Source organism: Anas platyrhynchos, chromosome 3 (assembly GCF_047663525.1).
Source record: "Anas platyrhynchos isolate ZD024472 breed Pekin duck chromosome 3, IASCAAS_PekinDuck_T2T, whole genome shotgun sequence".
NCBI lineage: Eukaryota > Metazoa > Chordata > Aves > Anseriformes > Anatidae > Anas > Anas platyrhynchos.
The window spans coordinates 59,528,273-59,549,843 of NC_092589.1; the positions used below are offsets into that span (position 1 = coordinate 59,528,273).

General features: G+C 43.9%; 1 protein-coding gene across 2 annotated transcripts in view; it reads left to right on the forward strand.

The window, feature by feature from the left end:
- Nucleotides 1-2,254: 2,254 nt before the first annotated feature.
- TXLNB (taxilin beta) overlaps nt 2,255-21,571 on the forward strand; it is a 43,299-nt gene continuing 23,982 nt past the window's right edge. The window contains exons 1-5 of one of the 2 annotated variants that reach the window (XM_072035967.1): nt 2,255-2,469; nt 5,211-5,301; nt 13,082-13,513; nt 15,459-15,550; nt 20,642-20,812. In XM_072035967.1, the coding sequence (XP_071892068.1) occupies nt 5,253-5,301; nt 13,082-13,513; nt 15,459-15,550; nt 20,642-20,812 (744 nt within the window). In that variant the 5' untranslated portion in view covers nt 2,255-2,469; nt 5,211-5,252. The remainder of the gene's footprint in view (nt 2,470-5,210; nt 5,302-13,081; nt 13,514-15,458; nt 15,551-20,641; nt 20,813-21,571) is intronic. The other variant, XM_005017749.6, reaches the window with a different exon arrangement.

Sequence of the window (21,571 nt, forward strand, 5' to 3'; positions counted from 1 at the left end):
CTGTTCCATTTCCTGACTACCAGAAGCTGTTTTCCTTATTGGATACTTAGGAACAGTTCAGAACACATAGCTTTGGATTTCTTGTGGCTAATTTTTATAATGATGGTCTCAACTAATTTCCTATTATCAGTACTTTCTAATGGCTCAGATACATAACCAAGTTACCATTGCGTACTGAATACTTGCATGTCATCTGAGCTGTGAAAACGGTCCGTGTGCATGCTGTTAGTCAGTTGCAAACACGAGCTATCACATAATAGCCTTAACCACAGTGAAAGAGGGTGAAGCTGAACATGTCTTGCCTTATGTTTGCCAAGGACTGAGAATATGCTTGAGTGACTTTCTGCAGCTCGGCTGTTGCTTAGCTCCTTGGTAAATCAGTTGTGCATTTTGATCCCAGAAACCCTGGAGCTGATTTTATTTCAAAAGAAAAATGAACAAGGGCCTGGAACAGGAGAATTCTCCAGTCAAGACAGAAGCAAAACAAGGAGACTGTACACTCTTATCTTCACTTGTATTCTGTTCACTCACTCTGCCATATAACAAACCACAGAGTTTTATCTTCTCTCAAAACATTTCCATCCAGTTTCCAAACCCGTCCAAAAGATCCTCAGCAGAAGTCCCTGACCTTGCAAGCTCCTTTTGATTGTCCTTAAATCTGTGACTTCTTTAAGAGCACCACTAGTGTCTGAAGAAGGTTTGAAGAACTGCTTTTTCACTAAACCACAATACCCACACATCTCCAGATAATATGAGCTGCCTTTTCCAAGCAGATAACTATTTCTACAAATATAACTACACCTTTAGTCCTCAGTAGTGAAAGACTGGGATGCTCCTAATGTACTGAACATTTCTGAGACAGCTCTTCTGGATAATGAGCTGCCCAGTGCAGTTTTCTCTTATATCCCTTATAAATCAAATATGGTTATGGAACATTTCTGGATCCTCTAGTGATGCACAACAGTCAGCACTGGGTCAGTTTAAGGAATTACTCCGAATCATTGTAGTATACACATATTTTTAGTCCTATCATTGTTCTTAGCTTTATTATTTTCAACTGAAACCAAAGTCACATTTCTTTTCTCATAGCACTGCCTGCCACTTCCAGCACCAGCCTATCACTTCCCAGTTGTTTGCATTTTTGTGCATTAAACTGACCTACATCTCTCCCTGGGGAGTGCACAGCAGATGGTCCTTAGGCCATCTGGCATCTCAAGATGCTGCCTGAGCAGCTTTGGGTCACAGAACTGGGAGATGCTGGTCACTGGACAAACAGTATGCAGCTGAACTCCCTGGGGAGTGCTCTGCTGTTTATATAAACAACTTCAGACCAATGTGAGCTGGCACAGTAACATGCATAAAGTAGGCCAGACAGGTTACCTTGGCAGCAACGAAAACATTTATTTGAGAACTGATGGATTCAGAGGGGTGACTACACCAGCCAGGTCCACCAGCGTTGCTGCCCCAATGGCAGAAATGGGTACATCTATTGGAGGGAAACTGTGGTGGCCAGGTTGGGTTATTTGCCCATGAGGAGAGGCTGGGTAAGGTGGGACATACAGCCTGGAAAAGAGAGAGCTCTGGGGACTCCAAACTGCAGCCCTACAGTACCTACCTGGGGATTACCAAGAGGACACAAATGGACTCTTAATAAGGGTGTAAGGTGGGAGAACTAGAAGCTGAGACATGGGAAGTTCAGATATAAGGAGGAACTTTTTCACCACGAGGACAGTCAAGCAGGAGAACAGGTTGCCCAGAGAGCTCATGCAGTCTCCATCCTTGGAGATTTTAAAGACTGATATAAGGCCCTGAGAGACCTGGTCTGAACTCACGGTTAAGCTTGCTTTGAGCAAGAGGTTGGATGAGAGACCTCCAGTGGTCCCTTCCAGCCTGTGAGTCTATGATTCAGAATCAGTGAGGTTTATAATAAATTCAGTCCAAATCCCAGGTTACAAAGAGCAGTCATAGGTGTAAGCTCATATAGTGGAAAGGCAGCCAAGTCTTTTTGGTGCAGATAGAAGAATTAAACAGAGTTTGACAAGTCCACAGCCAATACAGACAAATTTCACAGAGCACAACACACCAAATCTTTGAAGGACTTGGACTTAGCTTTCAAGGATAGCAGCTGTATATGAATCCTTCCTGTATTATCTCTTTCTAAGGGCTTGAGTCTCTGATCTCTTGTGCTATCTCTGTCAGAGAAGGGAATAGCCAACATAGCTGGGTTACACTGCCAACTAGCAGGCAGCCTCCCTGCTCGCCTATCAGAGCCAGTCCCCTGCAGAGCGTGCATTCAGTCTCTGCAGCGGTTGCTCCTGCTGTGTCATTCTGTCCTTCCCTCCTCGCTTGGTCTTCCTGTCCCTCTTCTCTTGGTGGTAGGATTATAGGACCAGTGTCCTGTGGCTGTTGTGCCCTTGTCTGAGCTTTCTGCCTGACTTTTTTCTCCATTCAGCTCTTCTCTTTGCTCTGGTAAGTCTGACAAACAGCTTCCTTGTTGTCACTGCTTGATGGCATGACGCAAGGACTTTAATCTAAGTACTTCCCTTCGAGACAGTCAGCCCACATTTTCTTGTAATAGTTGTTAAAACCTGGGCATTTTGTGGCATGTGAGGAAAATAGGTGAGTACGTGAGGATGTATGTGAATTTGAAGTTAAGAAATGCTTCTCTAATGAGTGATCAAAAAAAAAAAGGAAAGAAAGAAAAAAAAGTAAGTAAGTCAACTTTGGTAGAGCTTGCTTTTGAGTGAGAGTAAGGGCTGGTCTGATACAACACTAAGTGATCAAGACTCGGATGCCACATGAATGTGAGGCAGGTGGCATCAGAAAGTCTCTGAATCTGGTCTCTTTCCATGCCTGTAAGAAAATGTGCCACCACACTGCCAAAGTTTTGTGTGGTTTTGTACTAGAAAATTGTACATAAATTATAAATTAGAAATCTATCCAAGTGTAGCATGTAGTTGATAAAGCTGATTTTGTCACAGCTTTCAGAAGTAATATATATGAGAGTGTCTAGGTTATAACAAGGCACTTCTATATTTCTGGAGGGTAATTGGAGCTACAGCAGTGAAGGCCATTCCAGGGTTTAATACTTGCTGCTTTGAGGTGTTACTGTAGCTCAGTCTGGTGTTATACCGAGGTAAAGCTTTAGGCTTTATCAGCATATGCTGTCTAGTGTAATTATATGGAACACTTTGTTTTTGGGGAATTTATGTGTGAGAGTATGTGAATTTTGAGCATAAAGTGCTAAATACCATTGCCCATTTTAGAAGTGCTTAAAATAACTTCTGGCTGCAGAGCAGGTGCCATGTGTCTTTCTGCTGGATACATGGGGAGGCAAGAGCTAAATATAGGCAATGTAGTAAACCCTCTAGAAGTTCAGGCTGCAAGAAGGGAAGGATAAAAAATTCCCAAGAGAAGGAAAGAGAAACGTTCTGTTTAAAAGCAATAAACAAAACTTTGCAACAGCATGCAAGCCCAAGCTCAGGATGTATATTTTGTGCTCTGTTTGTGCTGGGGCAGTGCTTCCCATCACGGTGGCAGCACCCACCCCAGCAGTGCAAGGCGGGCTGATGCGGTGTGCTGCCTGGGAGCTGTTTGTCCAGCAGTAGGGGTTGTTTGTCCATCAGCAGCAGCAGCAAGGCTACTGTGTCTCTGCTAAGTCATGTGTGGGCTCTTGCTGACTGGCCTTTTGCCTTGGAAGCACAGACTGATGTCGAAGCACAGGCTGATATGAAAGCATGGTGAACACAGATTGTGCCATAAACGTGAAATGCTAATGGATATGGTCAGATGCAAAGAAACTCAACATGACACTAGACTGAATATGTGCACTTTTTTCTGTTGCTTCTGGCTATGCTGTATGCTTACCCCATTTGTGTGTCTTTGTGGTCAACCTGCTAACTGCTGCTGTGCCAGGCACCAGTCTCAGTACAGGCCAGGCGTCCTCCTACAGAAAGGCATCGGCCTGTGTCGTGGTTTAACCCGGCCGGCAGCTAAACACCACGCAGCCGTTCGCTCACCCTCCCCCCTCCCTCTCTGGGACGGGGGAGAGAAATGGAAAGTGAAGCCCGTGAGTTGAGATAAAGACAGTTTAATAAGACAGGAAAATAATAATAACAAAATAATAATAACAATAATAACAATAATAATAATATGGTGATAATAGGGAAATAATAATAATATGTACAAACAAGTGATGCACAATGCAATTGCTCACCACTCGCTGACCGATGCCCAGCCTAACCCCGAGCAGTCCGGCCGCCTTCCCCCGGCTAGCCACCCCTATATATTGTTTAGCATGACGTCAGATGGTATGGAATACCCCTTTGGCTAGTTTGGGTCACCTGTCCGGGGTCTGTCCCCTCCCAGCTCTTACTGCACCCCCAGCCTGCCCGTTGGCAGGACAGAGCAAAAGGCTGAGATGTCCTTGGCTTAGTATAAGCACTGCTCTGCAACAATTAAAGCATCGGGGTGTTATCAGCACTCTTCTCAACCTAAGCCAAAACACAGCATTCCACCAGCTACTAGGAAGAAAATTAATTCTGTGCTAACTGAAACCAGGACATCTATCCACCCCTTATTCCATACCATTTATGTCATGCTCAGGTTACACTCTTTTCCATACATTCTAATTAGTCACCTATAGTAATCATGGTAGTGATAACATACAGTGTAATATACTAATTAACATGGTACAATTCAGTTTATGGGCTATTCTCACCCAGTATTAAATCTCCTTGAGGTACACACCGGACCTCTCCGTTCTTTTGCATCACCCACCAAGTGTATCCAGGTCCCTGAGCGAAAACAATTCCACGAATAGGTTTGCCTTTTCCTGAGGCAGGAGTAGCCCAGACTGTTTTACCCAGCATATTTTTTACATGCACTACAGGAACCTTATCCCCATCTACAGTACGTAACAGGTTTGATTGGGCAGGTCCAGCTCGGTTGGTAGATCCCCTAGTATTGACTAACCACGTGGCCTTTGCCAAATGCGTATCCCAGTTTTTGAACGTCCCAGCGCCCATTGCTTTCAAGGTAGTCTTTAACAGGCCATTGTATCGTTCAACTTTCCCGGAGGCTGGTGCATGATAGGGGATGTGATACACCCATTCAATACCATGTTCTTTGGCCCAAGTGTCTATAAGGTTGTTTCGGAAGTGAGTCCCATTGTCTGATTCTATTCTTTCTGGGGTGCCATGTCGCCATAGGACTTGCTTTTCAAGGCCCAGGATGGTGTTCCGGGCGGTGGCATGAGGCACAGGATATGTTTCCAGCCATCCAGTGGTTGCTTCCACCATTGTAAGTACGTGGCGCTTGCCATTGCGAGTTTGAGGGAGTGTGATGTAATCAATCTGCCAGGCCTCTCCATATTTATATTTCAGCCATCGTCCTCCATACCAAAGAGGCTTTGACCGTTTGGCTTGCTTGATTGCAGCACATGTTTCACAGTCATGAATAACCTGTGCTATAGCGTCCATGGTCAAGTCCACCCCTCGATCACGAGCCCATCTGTATGTTGCGTCTCTACCTTGATGGCCTGAGGTGTCATGGGCCCATCGGGCTATAAATAATTCACCTTTATGCTGCCAATCCAGGTCCACCTGAGCTACTTCAATCTTAGCAGCCTGATCCACCTGCTGGTTGTTTTGATGTTCTTCAGTAGCCCGATTCTTGGGCACATGAGCATCTACGTGGCGTACTTTCACAGCCAGGTTCTCTACCCGAGCAGCAATATCTTGCCACAATGCAGCAGCCCAGATGGGTTTGCCCCTGCGCTGCCAGTTGTTTTGCTTCCATTGCTGTAACCATCCCCACAGGGCATTTGCTACCATCCATGAATCGGTGTAGAGATAGAGAACTGGCCATTTTTCTCGTTCAGCAATGTCTAAAGCCAGCTGAATGGCTTTCACTTCTGCAAACTGACTCGATTCACCTTCTCCCTCAGCAGCTTCTGCAACTCGTCGCGTAGGACTCCATACAGCAGCCTTCCATTTCCGATGCTTCCCCACAATACGACAGGACCCATCAGTGAACAGGGCATATTTCTTTTCATTCTCTGGCAACTGGTTGTACAGTGGGGCTTCTTCAGCACGACCCACCTCCTCCTCTGATGATATCCCAAAGTATTTGCCTTCTGGCCAGTCCATGATCACTTCCAATATTCCTGGGCGACTGGGGTTTCCTATTCGAGCCCGCTGAGTAATCAGTGCAACCCACTTGCTCCATGTAGCATCAGTTGCATGATGCGTAGAGGGGACCCTTCCCTTGAACATCCAGCCTAGTACTGGCAATCGGGGTGCTAGGAGGAGTTGCGCTTCAGTACCGACCACCTCCGAAGCAGATCGAACTCCTTCATATGCTGCCAATATCTCCTTTTCAGTTGGAGTATAGCGGGCCTCAGATCCTCTGTATCCCCGACTCCAAAACCCCAGGGGCCGACCTCGAGTTTCCCCAGGTTCTTTCTGCCAGAGGCTCCAGGTGGGGCCGTTCTCCCCGGCTGCAGTGTAGAGCACATTCTTTACATCTGGTCCTGTTCGAACTGGCCCAAGGGCTACTGCATGGACTATTTCCTGCTTGATTTGTTCAAAGGCTTGTCGTTGTTCAGGGCCCCACTCAAACTCATTCTTCTTACGGGTTACTTGGTAGAGTGGGTTTACAATCAGACTGTAATTTGGGATGTGCATTCTCCAAAACCCCACAACACCTAGGAAAGTCTGTGTTTCTTTTTTGTTAGTTGGTGGAGACATAGCTGTTATTTTGTTGATCACATCCATTGGGATTTGACGACGTCCATCTTGCCATTTTATTCCTAAAAACTGGATCTCTCGTGCAGGTCCTTTGACTTTATTTTGTTTTATGGCAAAACCGGCTTTCAGAAGGATTTGGACTATCTTCTTCCCTTTCTCGAAAACTTCCTCTGCTGTGTCACCCCACACAATAATGTCATCGATGTACTGCAGGTGTTCAGGAGCTTCCCCCTGCTCTAGCGCAGACTGGATCAGTCCATGGCAAATGGTAGGGCTGTGTTTCCACCCCTGGGGCAGCCTATTCCAAGTATATTGGACTCCCCTCCAAGTGAAGGCAAATTGTGGCCTGCACTCTGCTGCTAGAGGGATGGAGAAAAATGCATTAGCGATATCAATTGTGGCGTACCACTTGGCTGCCTTCGATTCAAGTTCATACTGAAGTTCCAGCATGTCTGGCACTGCAGCACTCAGTGGTGGCGTGACTTCGTTCAGGCCGCGATAGTCCACTGTTAGTCTCCACTCGCCATTAGACTTTCTCACTGGCCATATGGGACTATTGAAAGGTGAATGGGTCTTGCTGATCACTCCTTGGCTCTCCAATTGACGAATTAGCTTATGGATGGGGATCAGGGAGTCTCGGTTAGTGCGATATTGCCGCCGGTGCACAGTTGTGGTAGCGATTGGCACTTGCTGTTCTTCGACCCTCAGCAACCCCACAACAGAGGGGTCCTCTGAGAGACCAGGCAAGGTAGATAATTGTTTAATGCCCTCTGTCTCTAAGGCAGCTATACCAAAAGCCCACCGGAACCCTTTTGGGTCCTTGCAATATCCTCTTCTAAGATAGTCTATGCCAAGGATACATGGAGCATCCGGGCCAGTCACAATGCGGTGCTTTTCCCACTCATTCCCAGTCAGACTCACTTCAGCCTCCAATACAGTCAACTGCTGAGATCCTCCTGTCACTCCACAAATATAGATGGGCTCTGGTCCTTTATAGCTCGATGGCATTATAGTACATTGTGCACCGGTGTCTACTAAAGCCTTATACTTCTGTGCGCGTGATGTGCCAGGCCATCGAATCCACACAGTCCAATAAACTCGATTGTCCCTTTCCTCCCCCTGGCTGGAGGCAGGGCCCCCCTAATCCTGGTCAGAATCTTCTTCGTTTCTGTGTTTGAAGGACTGTCTGCTGGAAGTTGGAGCAGCAAACTTTTCGGAGAATCCCTTTTTCCTGATTGTTTTCTTTTGCAACTCACGTACCCGTGCCTCTAGGGTCGCAGTAGATTTTCCATCCCATTTTCTCATGTCCTCTCCATGGTCTCGTAAGTAAAACCACAGGGTGGCACGGGGTGAGTACCCACCATATCGTCTTCCTTGTGTGGGTGAACGCCTACCCCTGACAGCTGAGACACTGCTTTGTACAGGTGCGGAGGAGAATAATCTCTCTTCAAGTTGGTGAAACTTTTCAGAAAGTGTTTTCTCCCAGGTGTTCTCTTTTGGTCGGTGGACACTGGTTGGTTCAGGTGGGGAGGAAGATAGATTCTCTTTAAGTTGGTGGACCTCTTCAGAAAGTTTCTCCACAGCTGAGACGCAGGCCTGTAAGGAAGAGGAGAGACTTTCTTCGTACTGCCGGAGTTGTTTAGCCGCTTCATCTACTGTGGGTTCCTCATCCTCTTTCCAGGCCATTATTGCCAATGAGCTGGCATATGATGATGGTGCACTCCGTACAAACTTCCGCCACATGGGTCGTGTACACTTGACATCATCTGGATCTTTGGATGTTTGTCTCTGGTCTGGATCCTCATAAATCACTTCCCGTACGGCTAATTCCCTCAGGTACTGGATTCCCTTCTCCATAGTGGTCCACTTGCCTGGTAGACATAAAAGTTCTTCCTTGAAGGGATACCTTTCCCTCACAGCTGAGAGAAGACGCCTCCAGAGGCTGGTGGATTGTGCTCCATCTGCAATTGCTTTGTCAATGCCGGCGTCTCGAGCAAGGGATCCCAGCCGCTTGGCTTCCCTGCCGTCTAATTCCACACAATTGGCTCCAGAGTCCCAGCACCGGAGCAGCCAGGTGACAAGCTGCTCCAGCTCCAGCTCCAGCTCCTGCAGCTGCTCCAGTCCCAGCTCCTGCAGCCGCAGGATTGGCAGCTGTCACCTCCTACACAAGACTGGGGCAGTGTTCTGAGGAGGTCCACTCTTGTTCTGAGTTATGCCAAACATTTAACGCAGGAAGGAGCGGAATGGAGAAGAGGCTCTGCCATGGTCAGCACTGGCTCTCAGGGTGCTTCCCAATGGTGGAGAGGAGGACCATCTCTGGAGCCAGGCCCTGAGTTTTGTCATGGTCGGGGCAGTCAAGGGCTGAGGTGCAGTTAAATGCAATGCCCAGATTTCCTCCCAGCAGTGACTTGCAATTTGCCCCCCCCAGAGACTCCAGCTTGGTTTTCTCTAACTTTGCAAGTGACAGAGACAGACTTAGGGTTTTAAATTTAGGCCAAGAATCAAGGTGAAACACGCACCTGGGATCTGGGTTTGAAATTCATTATGGCTATCTCAAGCTAAAAACTTCAAGGCTGATGTAGGGGAAACATATTGTATGGTTGTATTAACTGTACTTTCCCATTAAAATGAGTACCTGTAGGTAGAAACTACAGGTGTCTTGTATCAAAATTAGGGCTTAGAAAGATACTGATCTCAGGGTCGTGGAATGAGTCCAGGATTTGGGAACACAGGAGGAAAAGAGTAAACAAGACCTAACACTCAGACTCAATCAAATGACTGGTTAGTCCTCCCCCTCACCATAAAATAGATTAAGGCCCAGTCAGAAATTCAGGTGTGTGGAGACAACAGTGATGGTAGTAGGAGTCACAAAAGTCAAGAGGAGGGTCATTTAAATCAGGCTGTGTTTCCCTTCCATCAGTCTGTTTGAAGCCAAGGAGCCAAGGAATTTCTCTGCTGGCTCAGTCACCTAATTTTTAGTCATTACTGTGTCTGAGACAGCACTTAATGTAAACACTTGTACTGAGAATGACACCATAAGTTTTCAATGGCCTGATAAGAAAGGATTCCTGATGTATAACAGGGTTAAGCTGGCTGGAGCAAGAGGAGGACTGGGGCCAAATGCAGTAAAATTTCCCCGCACCAAAGGCTGTTCTCAGCAGATGAAAGCTGTCCTGTCTTCCTAAATATAAACTCTGACACTATGGAAGCCATTACACAAAACAAGGTGCAGAAAACTTAACAGACATCGTCTCTGTGCTGAAAGTAGTTATTAGATCTCTGATCTGCCTAAAAGGAGCATGGACAAAAACATTAAAATATTTACTTGTCTGTGTAAACACGATCCCCAGTATGATCCAGCAGGTGGGAACCCTTGAGTTAAAGGTTCGTCATTGTGGTTCGTCATATTTCTGTGGTTTCTGTCTGCTTAACATTCCAAGCTGGTGGCCTAAACCTCAGCAACTGTAAATTGCCGTGGCTTCAGAGACTGATTATAATGAATCCCCTTCTAGTCAGGAATGATATAGATTATATTAGGAAAGATTTCCTGTGAGGCCAACCTTTAAATAACTTGTGTCCTTGGTTTTAAACATCAAGTTTCTCTTCAACTCACCCACGTTTCATTTATTACTGAGAAACACCGTTTATAACTTGATCACTGTTGTTGATTTAGAGCCTACTGTGTTTGTAGGCAGACTTAGTGGTTCTCTTAGGAGGAAAACTTAAGCCAGACGACACAGTTTCATGAGTTAGGACTTGGAGGGGCTTGGAGCCAGCACAATGACATAGTCGATGGGAGCTGGAACTTCACCCACAAGGAGCCAGGATGTGGGGCAGCAGGTCAGCATCAGGATTGGGTCTGTGGGGTGGTCTGGGACAGATACACCCTGCAAATCCACCAACACATCCACAGTGACAAGGCATGTCCATTGGCCAGCTGGGAAGCTCTGGTGCTGGGTCCAGGCCAGGGCTGGAGCCAATGGAGGTTCAAAATGGGCATGGATGTCACTGGGACCTGACTGCGATGGAGAGGGCAGTGGTATGGCCACAGCTGAAAAGCAGGTCCTGAGGGAAAGCAGGGGCAGGTCCTGTCTTCTGGCTTTCTTTGCAAGATCTCCTAGTGAAGAAGAGCTGACCTGGGACAAAGCCAACCTCCTTCACTTCACCAACAAGACCTCAGGGATGCACAGGGCCCTGATCACAGGAACATCAACCTGTGCCTTCTTACAAAGAGAGGGAGATAGGAATAAGAGAAATTCATATTTGGAAATTAAGCATTTAGTGGTCCAGTTCTCCTTCCATGATGAACGTGTTACAAAACAACTTAGTTTAGATTGGAAATGTGCTTCATGAAACTTTTTTTCTGTCTAAGAAAGAGCTGATGATTCTAGTTTTTCTAGCTGCTTGATTGCCAATTGCCAATTAACTCAAATTAATGAGAACAGATTGTAAATATTAGTGTAAACATGTCAGAAACAAACACATATTTTGTGGAAATTCTAGCTTAGCATTTACCATAATGTTACTGAACTGGAATTAATTGACAGTCAATTAACTCCAGTTAAAATAAGATCACAAACTCTAGTCTAACATTCTTGCTAACTGGAATTACTTACCTAAATTGCACATGTGGGGTCTAATCTTTCAGTGTAAATTAAAGTCAACAGGATATCAAATCAGACTGATACGATTTTACAAACACTTTGTGGTAGTATAACAACCATGACAAAAGTAGGAAGGAAGGTATCAGATGCGTCTGCCTGACAGGATCCACGAGATCGGGGCCATCTGCCTTCCCAAGCCATTGCTGCTGGTGTGTTTTACCTGTGTCAGGTCATGGTTCCTTATATACTGGCTTTCAGGCCCATCCAGAGCCCCACACAGAGCTTCAAATATACACCCATCAAAGCTTTCAAATATAGTCCCACAATTAATTGCTTGAGAGATGACAAAACATAATATTTGGATATCATATCCATTATCCTGATTAAATAGCTCACCAACTGAATCTTGAAAAATATTGCCTTAGTAACGGTCATCACTGCAATACCAAGCATCTCTTTGACTGGGGAGAGTTTAATAACAAACACCATGTCATATATTACAATAAATTACAACTCTCTTATCATCTTATTTTGCCTTTGGCCGAATCTGTTTATCATTCTGAAAGCTGCAGAAATTCAGACACCATAGAAAATATGCATTACAGCCAACTGTAGAGGGAACAAAATGCTTCTCTGTCAGTTCCATGTTTTCTAAACAACTTGTCTTTTCAAAAACAAGAAAGTAACGTAGACAGTGGAACAGAACAAACAAAGCAATCTTCCTCTCCTTAGTCCCTACCAGGGACTGACACTACCTGACTTCTACTACCCACCTGACTGACACTATCATGTATCATACCATTACAAGGAGGAACAAAATCAGACTGTAAAAGAGAGAGAAAGGATTCATGGCAGTAATTAGCACAGTCTTTATTTGAGCAGAAGTAAGGACTAGTTGCAGTGCTCAAAGGGATAGGAAAATGTAAAGTTCCAGTTGTAAATTCAGAGCTAACTATGTGAAATTCACACCAGAATCCACCATAGATTATCAATCCAGGTTACACCTGGTTGTTTTTACAATCCTGTTATTTAGTTCGTATTTTGTACCTTATCAGACAAGCTGTCAGCAGCACACCACAAGTACAAGAGAAAGGTGGTTTATAGTTGTTTATCTTATTATGAACTGTTCATTGCTGGTACTTTGGCAGTGCCAGACCAGGCTACTCATAGATCAAGCACCATGCTGGGCCCTCGAAGAGTACAGCACAATTTTCAGTTCTTTAGTTTCATTTAAACTCTTCCTTTTTTCCTGATTATTGACTTAAGATGTGCTGATGGGTAAGAAACAGGAAATGAAACTGATGCAAATATGATGTGAAGCGGCCCATGTGGGTAGGCAGCCTAGCAGGTATAAAAAAAAAATAAATAAATAAGAATCTAGAAAAACAAGGAAGTGGCAAACAGTATGTTCAGGGAGGGAAGTAGTATGAATGGCTCTGGTGCCATTTTGTGCTTTATCACTGGCAACAAAAACAAGAGGTTTTGATTTTTCAGTATTAGCTTTGGGCAGGCTTCTCTTCTTGGCAGGTGTAAAATTTGCTTTTGTCCCTGTAGGTAAATCACCTTGGTGGTTCGTTTCAATGTGCTGTATTCATCAAGCCAGAGCCAGAGGATGATCTGCCTTCCCAGATTCCACACCAAATCACTCACATCCTGGCTGAGCTTTGTAATCAGCAAGAAGACTAATTCCTCTGTTTTTCAATTAACTCTGTGTTTGCTTTTTATCAGGTATTGCACCAAGCATGGAGAATGACCAGTCCACCAAGCAGCAGCCACAAGCTCCCACTTCACCCAGACTAGATGTCCAGGGGCAAAGCAAGGAGAAACCTGTCCCCAGCTTGCAGCCCCAGGCTCCCATGGACCAGCCAAACACCTGTCCTGAGGTGGCCGTGTGTGATATCTCAGAGGAGTTGAGCCGGCAGCTGGAGGACATCATTAATACCTATGGATCTGCAGCAAGTCTGATGGAGAAGGAAAGCACTGCAACAGGAACTGACAAGCCTGAGAAGGGAGAATCAGGCAGCCTGGAGGATGCCGAGTATGAGGATGCAAATGAGGAAAGTGAGAAAGAAAAGCCAGCTCCTGGAGATGCTTCTAGAGCAAAGGAGCCCAGTACTAGCAAGGAGCAAAAACTGGAGAAGAAAATCCTGAAAGGTCTAGGCAAGTGCATATATACTTACATAGCCCTTCTGCAAACAGAAGCAAAACCACCCTAGTCCTTGTTCTTTCCCCAGTTAAGCCTCTACTGTGGCTGATAGTGACTTCTGGCTACTACTGAAAATGACAGTAATTTTTATAACTTCTTTTCTAGTTGATAATTACCCCCTCCCCCCAAAAAAAATAAAAATAAAAAATGCAGTAGGCTGTATGACATTAATCCTACAAAGAGGAAAGCTTAGGATCTTATCACATGACTCCTGGGCCACCCAAACTAGTAGCCAAAACTGTGAGTCGGATGACACGCTGCAGAAAACTGCTTCTTGAAGAAAGAGAAATCTGATCTCTTGTTTATGCCCTTGTGCATTTATTTCTTCCCCTGCTTCCTCAGATATGACTTCTCTCTGCTCATAACTGCCAATAGTGCTACTACATGGAGTGGTCAAGAGGGAATCTGCAGAACAAATTCACTTTCACACTCCGGTTATTTTTCTTCCATCAGTCTTCTCACTGCCATTGTGCTTCTCACAGTCATTGAGCCCCTTGGCCACTGCAGGATCCTCTTAGCTGAGCTAGAAAGAAGTCTCAATAAGCGTTTGTAAAATCTGTCCTTTCTGCTGGACAGCCACTAGAGAGCAATGTAGCTACATCCCAATCTGGCAAATGTGTAATTTATTTACCTTCCTACACTTAATTTCTGCCGATCTTCATACTTCTCTTATGCTTGAAAACTCAAACCCAATAGTAGACTAATCCTACTGAAAATTCACTGCAAGAGGTGCTTACAGAAAAGGGACTAAACGCAGGACATGGGGACAGGTTTTTTTTGTTTGTTTGTTTGTTTGTTTGTTTGTTTCAAGTTCCTTGAATATCCTGTTTCTATGACCTTGGCTTTGGTGCAGTTAGTGATACCTCTCCAAGACAAGTGGAAACACTATCAAAGCACAGTTCTCCAGCTCCACTTGCAACAGTTTTCAATCCAGGATTGTTTTTAGCTTACATTTAGTTATACCAGAACTGTAGCGAGAATGTAGTCTGAAATGGTGGGTTTTCTCCACAGGCAGTACCTCTGGACTGCACCAGACTTGAAGTAGAACAGATCCAGCCTAAGACAGAAAGTGATTTGTCCTTACAGCCTTTCAGGAAAGAGGTGCATTTGGAAAAGCTCAGCCAAACCCTTTGCACCACAGCCATCATCATCTCCAAGGGATGCCAGGGACATTTTGTATTCTAAGAACAAGTGGTGTTCAAACCCCAGCTCACACTCAGGGCTGAAATGAATACCAATGGCATCAACACTGAAGCAATACCCAAGTGGCTACATGGTGATTTAACTATGTATGCCAATATAGTTATTGGACTGTGAATACATTGTCTCTGGTATCCATATTCTCTATACCAAGTGAAGGAACTAATTTACACCACACTCATACAGCCCAGACCTGGTTAGCAATACCCACCACTATCTGTTTTTGTCCATGTGCACCATAGTCTCTGTACCTAACTTAATCTTCCTTGTATCTTTGATGGGTTGAGCAGCACAGGAGTACACCAGCTTTTATCTGTTTGTTCCTGCAAACGGATCTTCTTTGGGGCCAGGCCCTGTGCATCCTATTTGAGTCAAGTGTACCATACGTGTGATCCAGTCACATTACTAAGATATGAAATGAAAAACAGATTACACAGGAAAAAGTCATTTTACTTGCCAATGATTTTGCTAAAAGACAGCACATTACTGAGGTCTGAAATGGAAGAAAATTCCAGCATACTTTTTTGTACAGGGGAACAAACAAGAAATTCATAGCAAAAACAGTTCCTTTCCTTCCAAAACACTGTGAGTTTTTACGGAATCATGTATTTAATAAATAAGTAAAAAAATAAATAAATCATGACAGCACATCAGGTACAAACCACATCTACCATCAAATATTTTCTTTTTATTTTTAAGGGAAGGAAGCTACCCTGCTGATGCAAAGCTTGAACAAGCTGAGTACCCCAGAGGAGAAGCTGGACCTGTTGTTTAAGAAGTATGCTGAGCTGGTTAGTACAGCACTGGTTCTCTCATAACTGTCTATACAGGAAGGTATAAACACACATGCCATGTAGCATGGTCAAACCTCACGTTGTAGTAGCATCTCTCCTGTTAATTTTATCCAAAAATAATTGTTGTAATGTTAAATAACCAATTGTGAGTGAGAAGGAGGGAAAAAAAAGAGAAAAAAAAAAAAGTAAAAAGTAAGGAAAACAAGCTGGACTTTGGGTTAAATTTGGAAGGGGCTAAAAAGTTGATGAGGCAGAATATTCGTACTTAAAGAGAAATTGTGTAAACAATTCTGGTAGAATTAAGCTTAACTGAAGGCATAGGTTCATCGCTTAAATGAGAGATTATAGCCATAACAACAACAAAAAACACCTCTTTGTTAAATCTGTTTATTCACCATTATTCTTAATATAGTTTTCATAAGTTGATATATATATTTTAATACTGTAAGTATAATTCAATTTTTCAAGGAGAAGATGACTTTATTCTAATCCTCTACACATCTCTTCCTTCTTCAAGTCCTGTATGATTCTTCTGTTGTAGAAACTGTTTTCATTAAGAGATTATCCATGATTATTTTAGACTAAATATTCATTTTATGCATCCCTAGAGTATTCACTGGAATTCATATAATACCAAATCTTTATGTAACAGGTATTGGAATAGGCCAATGAATTTTGAAACCCTAGATATTTCAACATAGGGAAAAAAAAAAAAAAAAAAAAAAAAAAAAAAAAAGCCTTTTCTCTATCACCATCTTTTGAAAAGAATACAGTCCTCCTTTTCCTTGTACATACATCATACATCACATCAAAACTGCCTTTCTTTGGCAGGCAGTAGGGATGCAATAGGCTCAAGTCATATAGCACAGCTTTCAAGCTGGCACTCAAGCACTGCTAACATGTCCAGATAGCTAAGAAAGACAGGATAGATTCGTTTGCAAGGTTAAGAAAAATAGAGATGTGAAGTTGTTTCACAGCACCAAACCAACCCACGTGCTGCAGATGAGCACAAGCCCTGCTTTCAGGCTCTGGTTTGCCAGCCCACAGCAGCTCAGAGTGGCTGGCGCTCCCACCTTCCCCTTCTGCAAGGTGCCTTGCATACCTCTGCATGCAGGTGTTGCTTTACATTACATATCAGTGATTTGATCAACAAAAAAGCAGCATGAGGCTTAGTATAAAATGTTAGAGAGTAGAAAATAGGGAACTGAAGCTAATCATCAGAGAAACCAAAACAGTGAAATGAACAGTCAAATTCTCTGCCACCATAATAGAACCCCTGTAATAATGCCAGCTACTTAACTCCCCTTCTCTGTTTTTTTCCATGCTTGAGATGGGTTATTTTCAGATGAAGGATTTTCTTCTCAGTAGTTAAAGGGCTCTATGATCATAAGCAATGGAAATCTTACAAATGAAATGGCTGCAGCATTTTACATTTTGTTGAGCACTGAAAAATGTGCCAAACAGGCCATTGACTTTGTAATCAGTTTTATGCATGGATGTGTTCAAGTCTTATCATAATATGAAGTTCAGCTTTCCTTTTTTTTTTTTTAATCTAAAATTCCCTGACTTCATAAAATGGGCTCTGAAAGTTCATAGTTTAGCCCTTGCCTAAAGGGACTTCATGCTAACAGGTTAACTGAAATAGGACTTTCTGTGTGATGTACTCTCCACTGCATTCAAACATTGATGGAATACTTTATAAAAGATGACCCATATTGCCAATAATCCATGCAGGAGGATAGTGCTAAAACAAAAATACTGTGTATTCAGTTTTGATATTCTGTGCAATATCACTAAAATGAATCGTTTAATTTATATAATTAAAAACTTGTTGAAAAACAAACAAACAAACAAACAAAACCTTCCACTGCTTATTCAGCACAGCTAAGGAACAGTGCGGAACTAGTGTGGTTAACAGGTTGTTAGCAGTCAGCACTAGTAGCTGCCACTCTGTCCTCTTTCCCAATCCCATCACTCACTGAAGGTCACTTTTTGCTTTTGCTGAGTTCTTTTCCAGATGGATCAGCTCCCAGGTCCGATGAACCATGTGGTGTCAGAAGCACTTGCTGCAGCACAGCTCTGGAGATGGTGCAGTGCCATGCCAGGCTGAGCCGGGTGCTGGCAATGGCTTCGGCTGCATTAGGTGGTGCTGCTGGTGGCTATGGCTGAAGATGCTGCTCATACATGGGGACCCAATGTAGTAGCAGCATGTCCCCAAAGCCACCCAGCTATATGCTATTTAACTGTTAGGATACGCCCTAGCACGGTGTATAGCAATAAGTACAAGAGAAAATGGGTAGCATCAGGGAATAGCTTGGGTGCGGGTGTGAATAAAGCCATACCTGCAGGGACAGGGAGGAAAGGCAGTTTAGTCACCCGGGCACAAGCTGAACCACACTACTCACTACCAGAGAAGGTTTTATCTACCAATACTGATGTAGTCAGAGTGGTTTGTGTTGGTAGAGCAGACTGCGCTTCATTTTAGCTTTTGCCTACAAACAGTTGTTATAGAATTCATAGAATCGTTGAATGGCTTGGGTTGGAAGGGACCTTAAAGATTACCCAATTCCCACCCACCTGCCATGGGCATGGACACCTCCCACCAGACCAGGTTGCCCAAGGCCTCATCCAGCCTGGCCTGAACACCTCCAGGGATGGGGCATCCACAGCTTCTCTGGGCAACTTGTGCCAGTGTTGCATGGGTTGAAGAACCAATGCCCAAGTCATCTCCACCACTGCTGGAGCACACACCCTTCTCAAGCACTGGCCCCACACACTGCAGGCGCTCAGTCAGCACCATCTCTGGAGCAGAATCCTCATTCTTTCCTATTTTCAGAAGCTCTGAGTGTCTCTCAAGTTCTGTATGCAGCAATTATACACTAATACATAGACATAAGTATTGTCAGTCTGCAGCAGGATCAAGATAAAACTTTTTTTCCCCCTAAACTGAGAGTTCATCTAACCATGTCAGCCTTCAAAAATCAGAATTCCTTCTATTTGAAGTTAATTTTAGCTAATATTTCATCAATTATTAAAAAAAAAAAAAAAAAAACCACCAAAAAACAAAGCAAAAACAAACAAAAAAAAAACCTCTGGTGCTCTTGTGTCATTCCTATTTACTTGTGAGTATCCTTCTTCAGTGTAAAAGTAATGTCATATCCTAGATATTTCTGAGAACTTTCAAACATAATTTTCTACAGCAAGTCATTTTTATGGGGGAAAAAAAAAAAAAAAAAAAAAGGACAAAAAATGCTAGGAAGGCTTTTCCTATCATGATTAAGATCAGTTTCATTCTAAGCCCCCTACCTCAAGCACAGCTTGAGTGAATCATCTAAAATTTGGACAAAGCATTAACTGCTAAGCACAGACGGCACATGCAAAATGTGAAGCAAAAAGAACATTTTGTGTGTGTTTTTATAAGGAAAGGGGAAGGGGCCAAAATCAAGCTTATAAAAAAAACACAAATCTCAGCCTTCATTACAGAGTTGTTTTTTTCCTGTACAATACTAGAAAAATTACTTCAGCTAGTGCAGCTTGATTAGATGTAGAGGCCCCTATTGTAATCTTCTGGGGTAAAAATACACAAAACACATGCTGAAAGTTGAGCGTAAACTGTAAATATACTTCAAGCTGGTGATTGCATTGGTTTGTGGTATGACTAGCTGTGATTTGATTGATAATACACAGAGCTCTGTACTGTAAGCATAAATTACAGAACATCTGCAGAAAACAGATCCTTGGGCAGAGAAAGTGCAACATATTATTTCTGTCGTCTGCCTTGTCTGAGCTGCACATTGCTCCTCTGCACTCACAAACTTTCCCAGTCATATTGGGATTAATAATTAATACCAGTGATACCATATTATTACATAATATATCCTAATAACAACTATTATTATTAAAGTTTGCATATTGCAGCTAGTGAATAACTGGAAAACATCTGGACTTTAGAAATGTCTCAATGCATTCATGCCTTTAATACAGAGAGGAGCGCTACTGTGAGTTGGAATGGAAGAAATCTTTAGAAGCTTCAGAATTGAAACAGTTCTTTGATGTTTCTGTTACGGTTAACTTGTAGTGCAGCAAATTTCTCCAGTAATAGGCATGAATCAGAAGAAATAACCAGTCCATTAGCAAGGCCGTTGCTCCCTCTTGTCCCATCTTCAGTGTCACTCTCCCCACCAGCCCTTCCAGGAACACAGGAGCTATGCATCCACAGAAACAGTTCCTAAGTGAACTGCATGGACTGTCCATAGCTTCCTCAGCAATTACATGGAGCCAAAGAGCTGGAAAGAGGCTTGATTCACTGCAAGCCACCCCAATGAGGGGATAAATGGCAGATACTCCCACGTCTGCAAGTGAGAAAAGCCTGGCAAAGAGGAAGTGTCCGCAGTTTGTTCTGGAAAGCTCTTCCCTGAAGAGCCTTGTCCTGATTTCAGCTGGGATAGAGTTAATTGTCTTCCTAGTAGCTGGTGTGGTGCCATGTTTTGGATTTAGGATGAGAATAATGCTGATAACACACCGATGTTTTTAGTTGTTGCTGAGCAGTACTTACAAGTCAAGGACTTTTCATCTTCTCATACTGTTCTGCCAGGTAGGAGGCTGGGGTTCAAAAGAAACTGTTCCTATCTCAACCCACAAGTTTGTGCACTTTTCAATTTTCTCCCCTATCCCACCGTGGGGAATGTGAGGGAACAGCTGTGTTGTGTTTAGCTGCCTGACGAGTTAAACCACAAAAAGCCTTCTGCCTCCAACAGCAGCAAAGCCCTCGCACAGACTCTATCCTTGGTGTCCAGCACCTTTTCTGCTGTTTTGTTGTTGTTGTCATTGTTGTTTTGTTTTGTTTTGTTTTCAACAGCTTTATGGTTATCTAGGAAATCTGGGGACTTCTTTTTCATGAAGTTGCAAAACAGGACAAGCTACTATTGAGTTATCTTGATGATCTGGAGAAATCTCATTGCATTACAAGCTACCAACTGTTCTTGTTCTTAACACTAAAACAAAAATAAAATCTCACAGCTGCCCTTCAAATAAATTATTTTTCTTTTCTTTCCTCTCCATCTGTTTTAACCCTCATCCCCTGCCCAGCTTGAAGAACATCGCGCTGAGCAGAAGCAGCTCAAGTACCTGCAGAAGAGGCAGGCCCAGATCACCAAGGAGAAGGACCAGCTGCAGAGTGAGCACAGCCGAGCCATCCTTGCCCGCAGCAAACTCGAGAGCCTGTGCCGGGAGCTCCAGAGGCACAACAAAAACCTCAAGGTGAGTGCTGGCCTTATCAAGATGCCCAGCAGAGAGAGGAACGATGCCCAGGACATGGTCCTGGGCAGCTGTCTCCAGGTGGTCCTTCTTTACCAGGGTGATGTAACCAGGTAACCACCAGAGGTCCCTTCCAACCTCAACCAGTCTGATCTTGTGATTCTGAGTTCACCTACATTAGCTGTAAGCTGTTCTTGTGTTACCAGGTAGTCCAGCGCAGGAAAAATAAGTAGTGCCAACAGATCAGTTACGCCAAATTTGCTGTGACAGGTCACCCTCTCCCTCCCAACAGGGTCAGTCACCCAGTACCAGGCCTAGCTGCAGGAAGTGTCCATGTTGCCCCAGCTCTCAGCTCAGCTTCAACTTGCTGGAATGGAAGGGCCAAGTGTGGAGCAGGTAGCTGGGGAAGGGTGTTTTTTAAGCTGTAGCAGCTGGGTCTTCCAGAAGGCACCTTCTTAAATCCCTGAGACTGCAAATGTGAATACAGGTGTGTGGCCAGAATTATATGAACACCAGATTTGCTGTACAGGACTCACAGAAGGACGGCAGTTGTTTTCATATTATTTGAGTACCTGGGCGTTTTCAAGTGATCTGTCTGTCAGTCAGGACATTTTCCTCAAGACATCAAGCCTAGAAACACCAAGGATGCTGACACTGTGGAAGTTGTCTGGATTACAAACACCAGTTCAGAAAGGAAATCCTCAAGAGTGTCAAGAGGCTGGGATCCATATACCACATCTGCCTTGGTGCACCATGCCATTT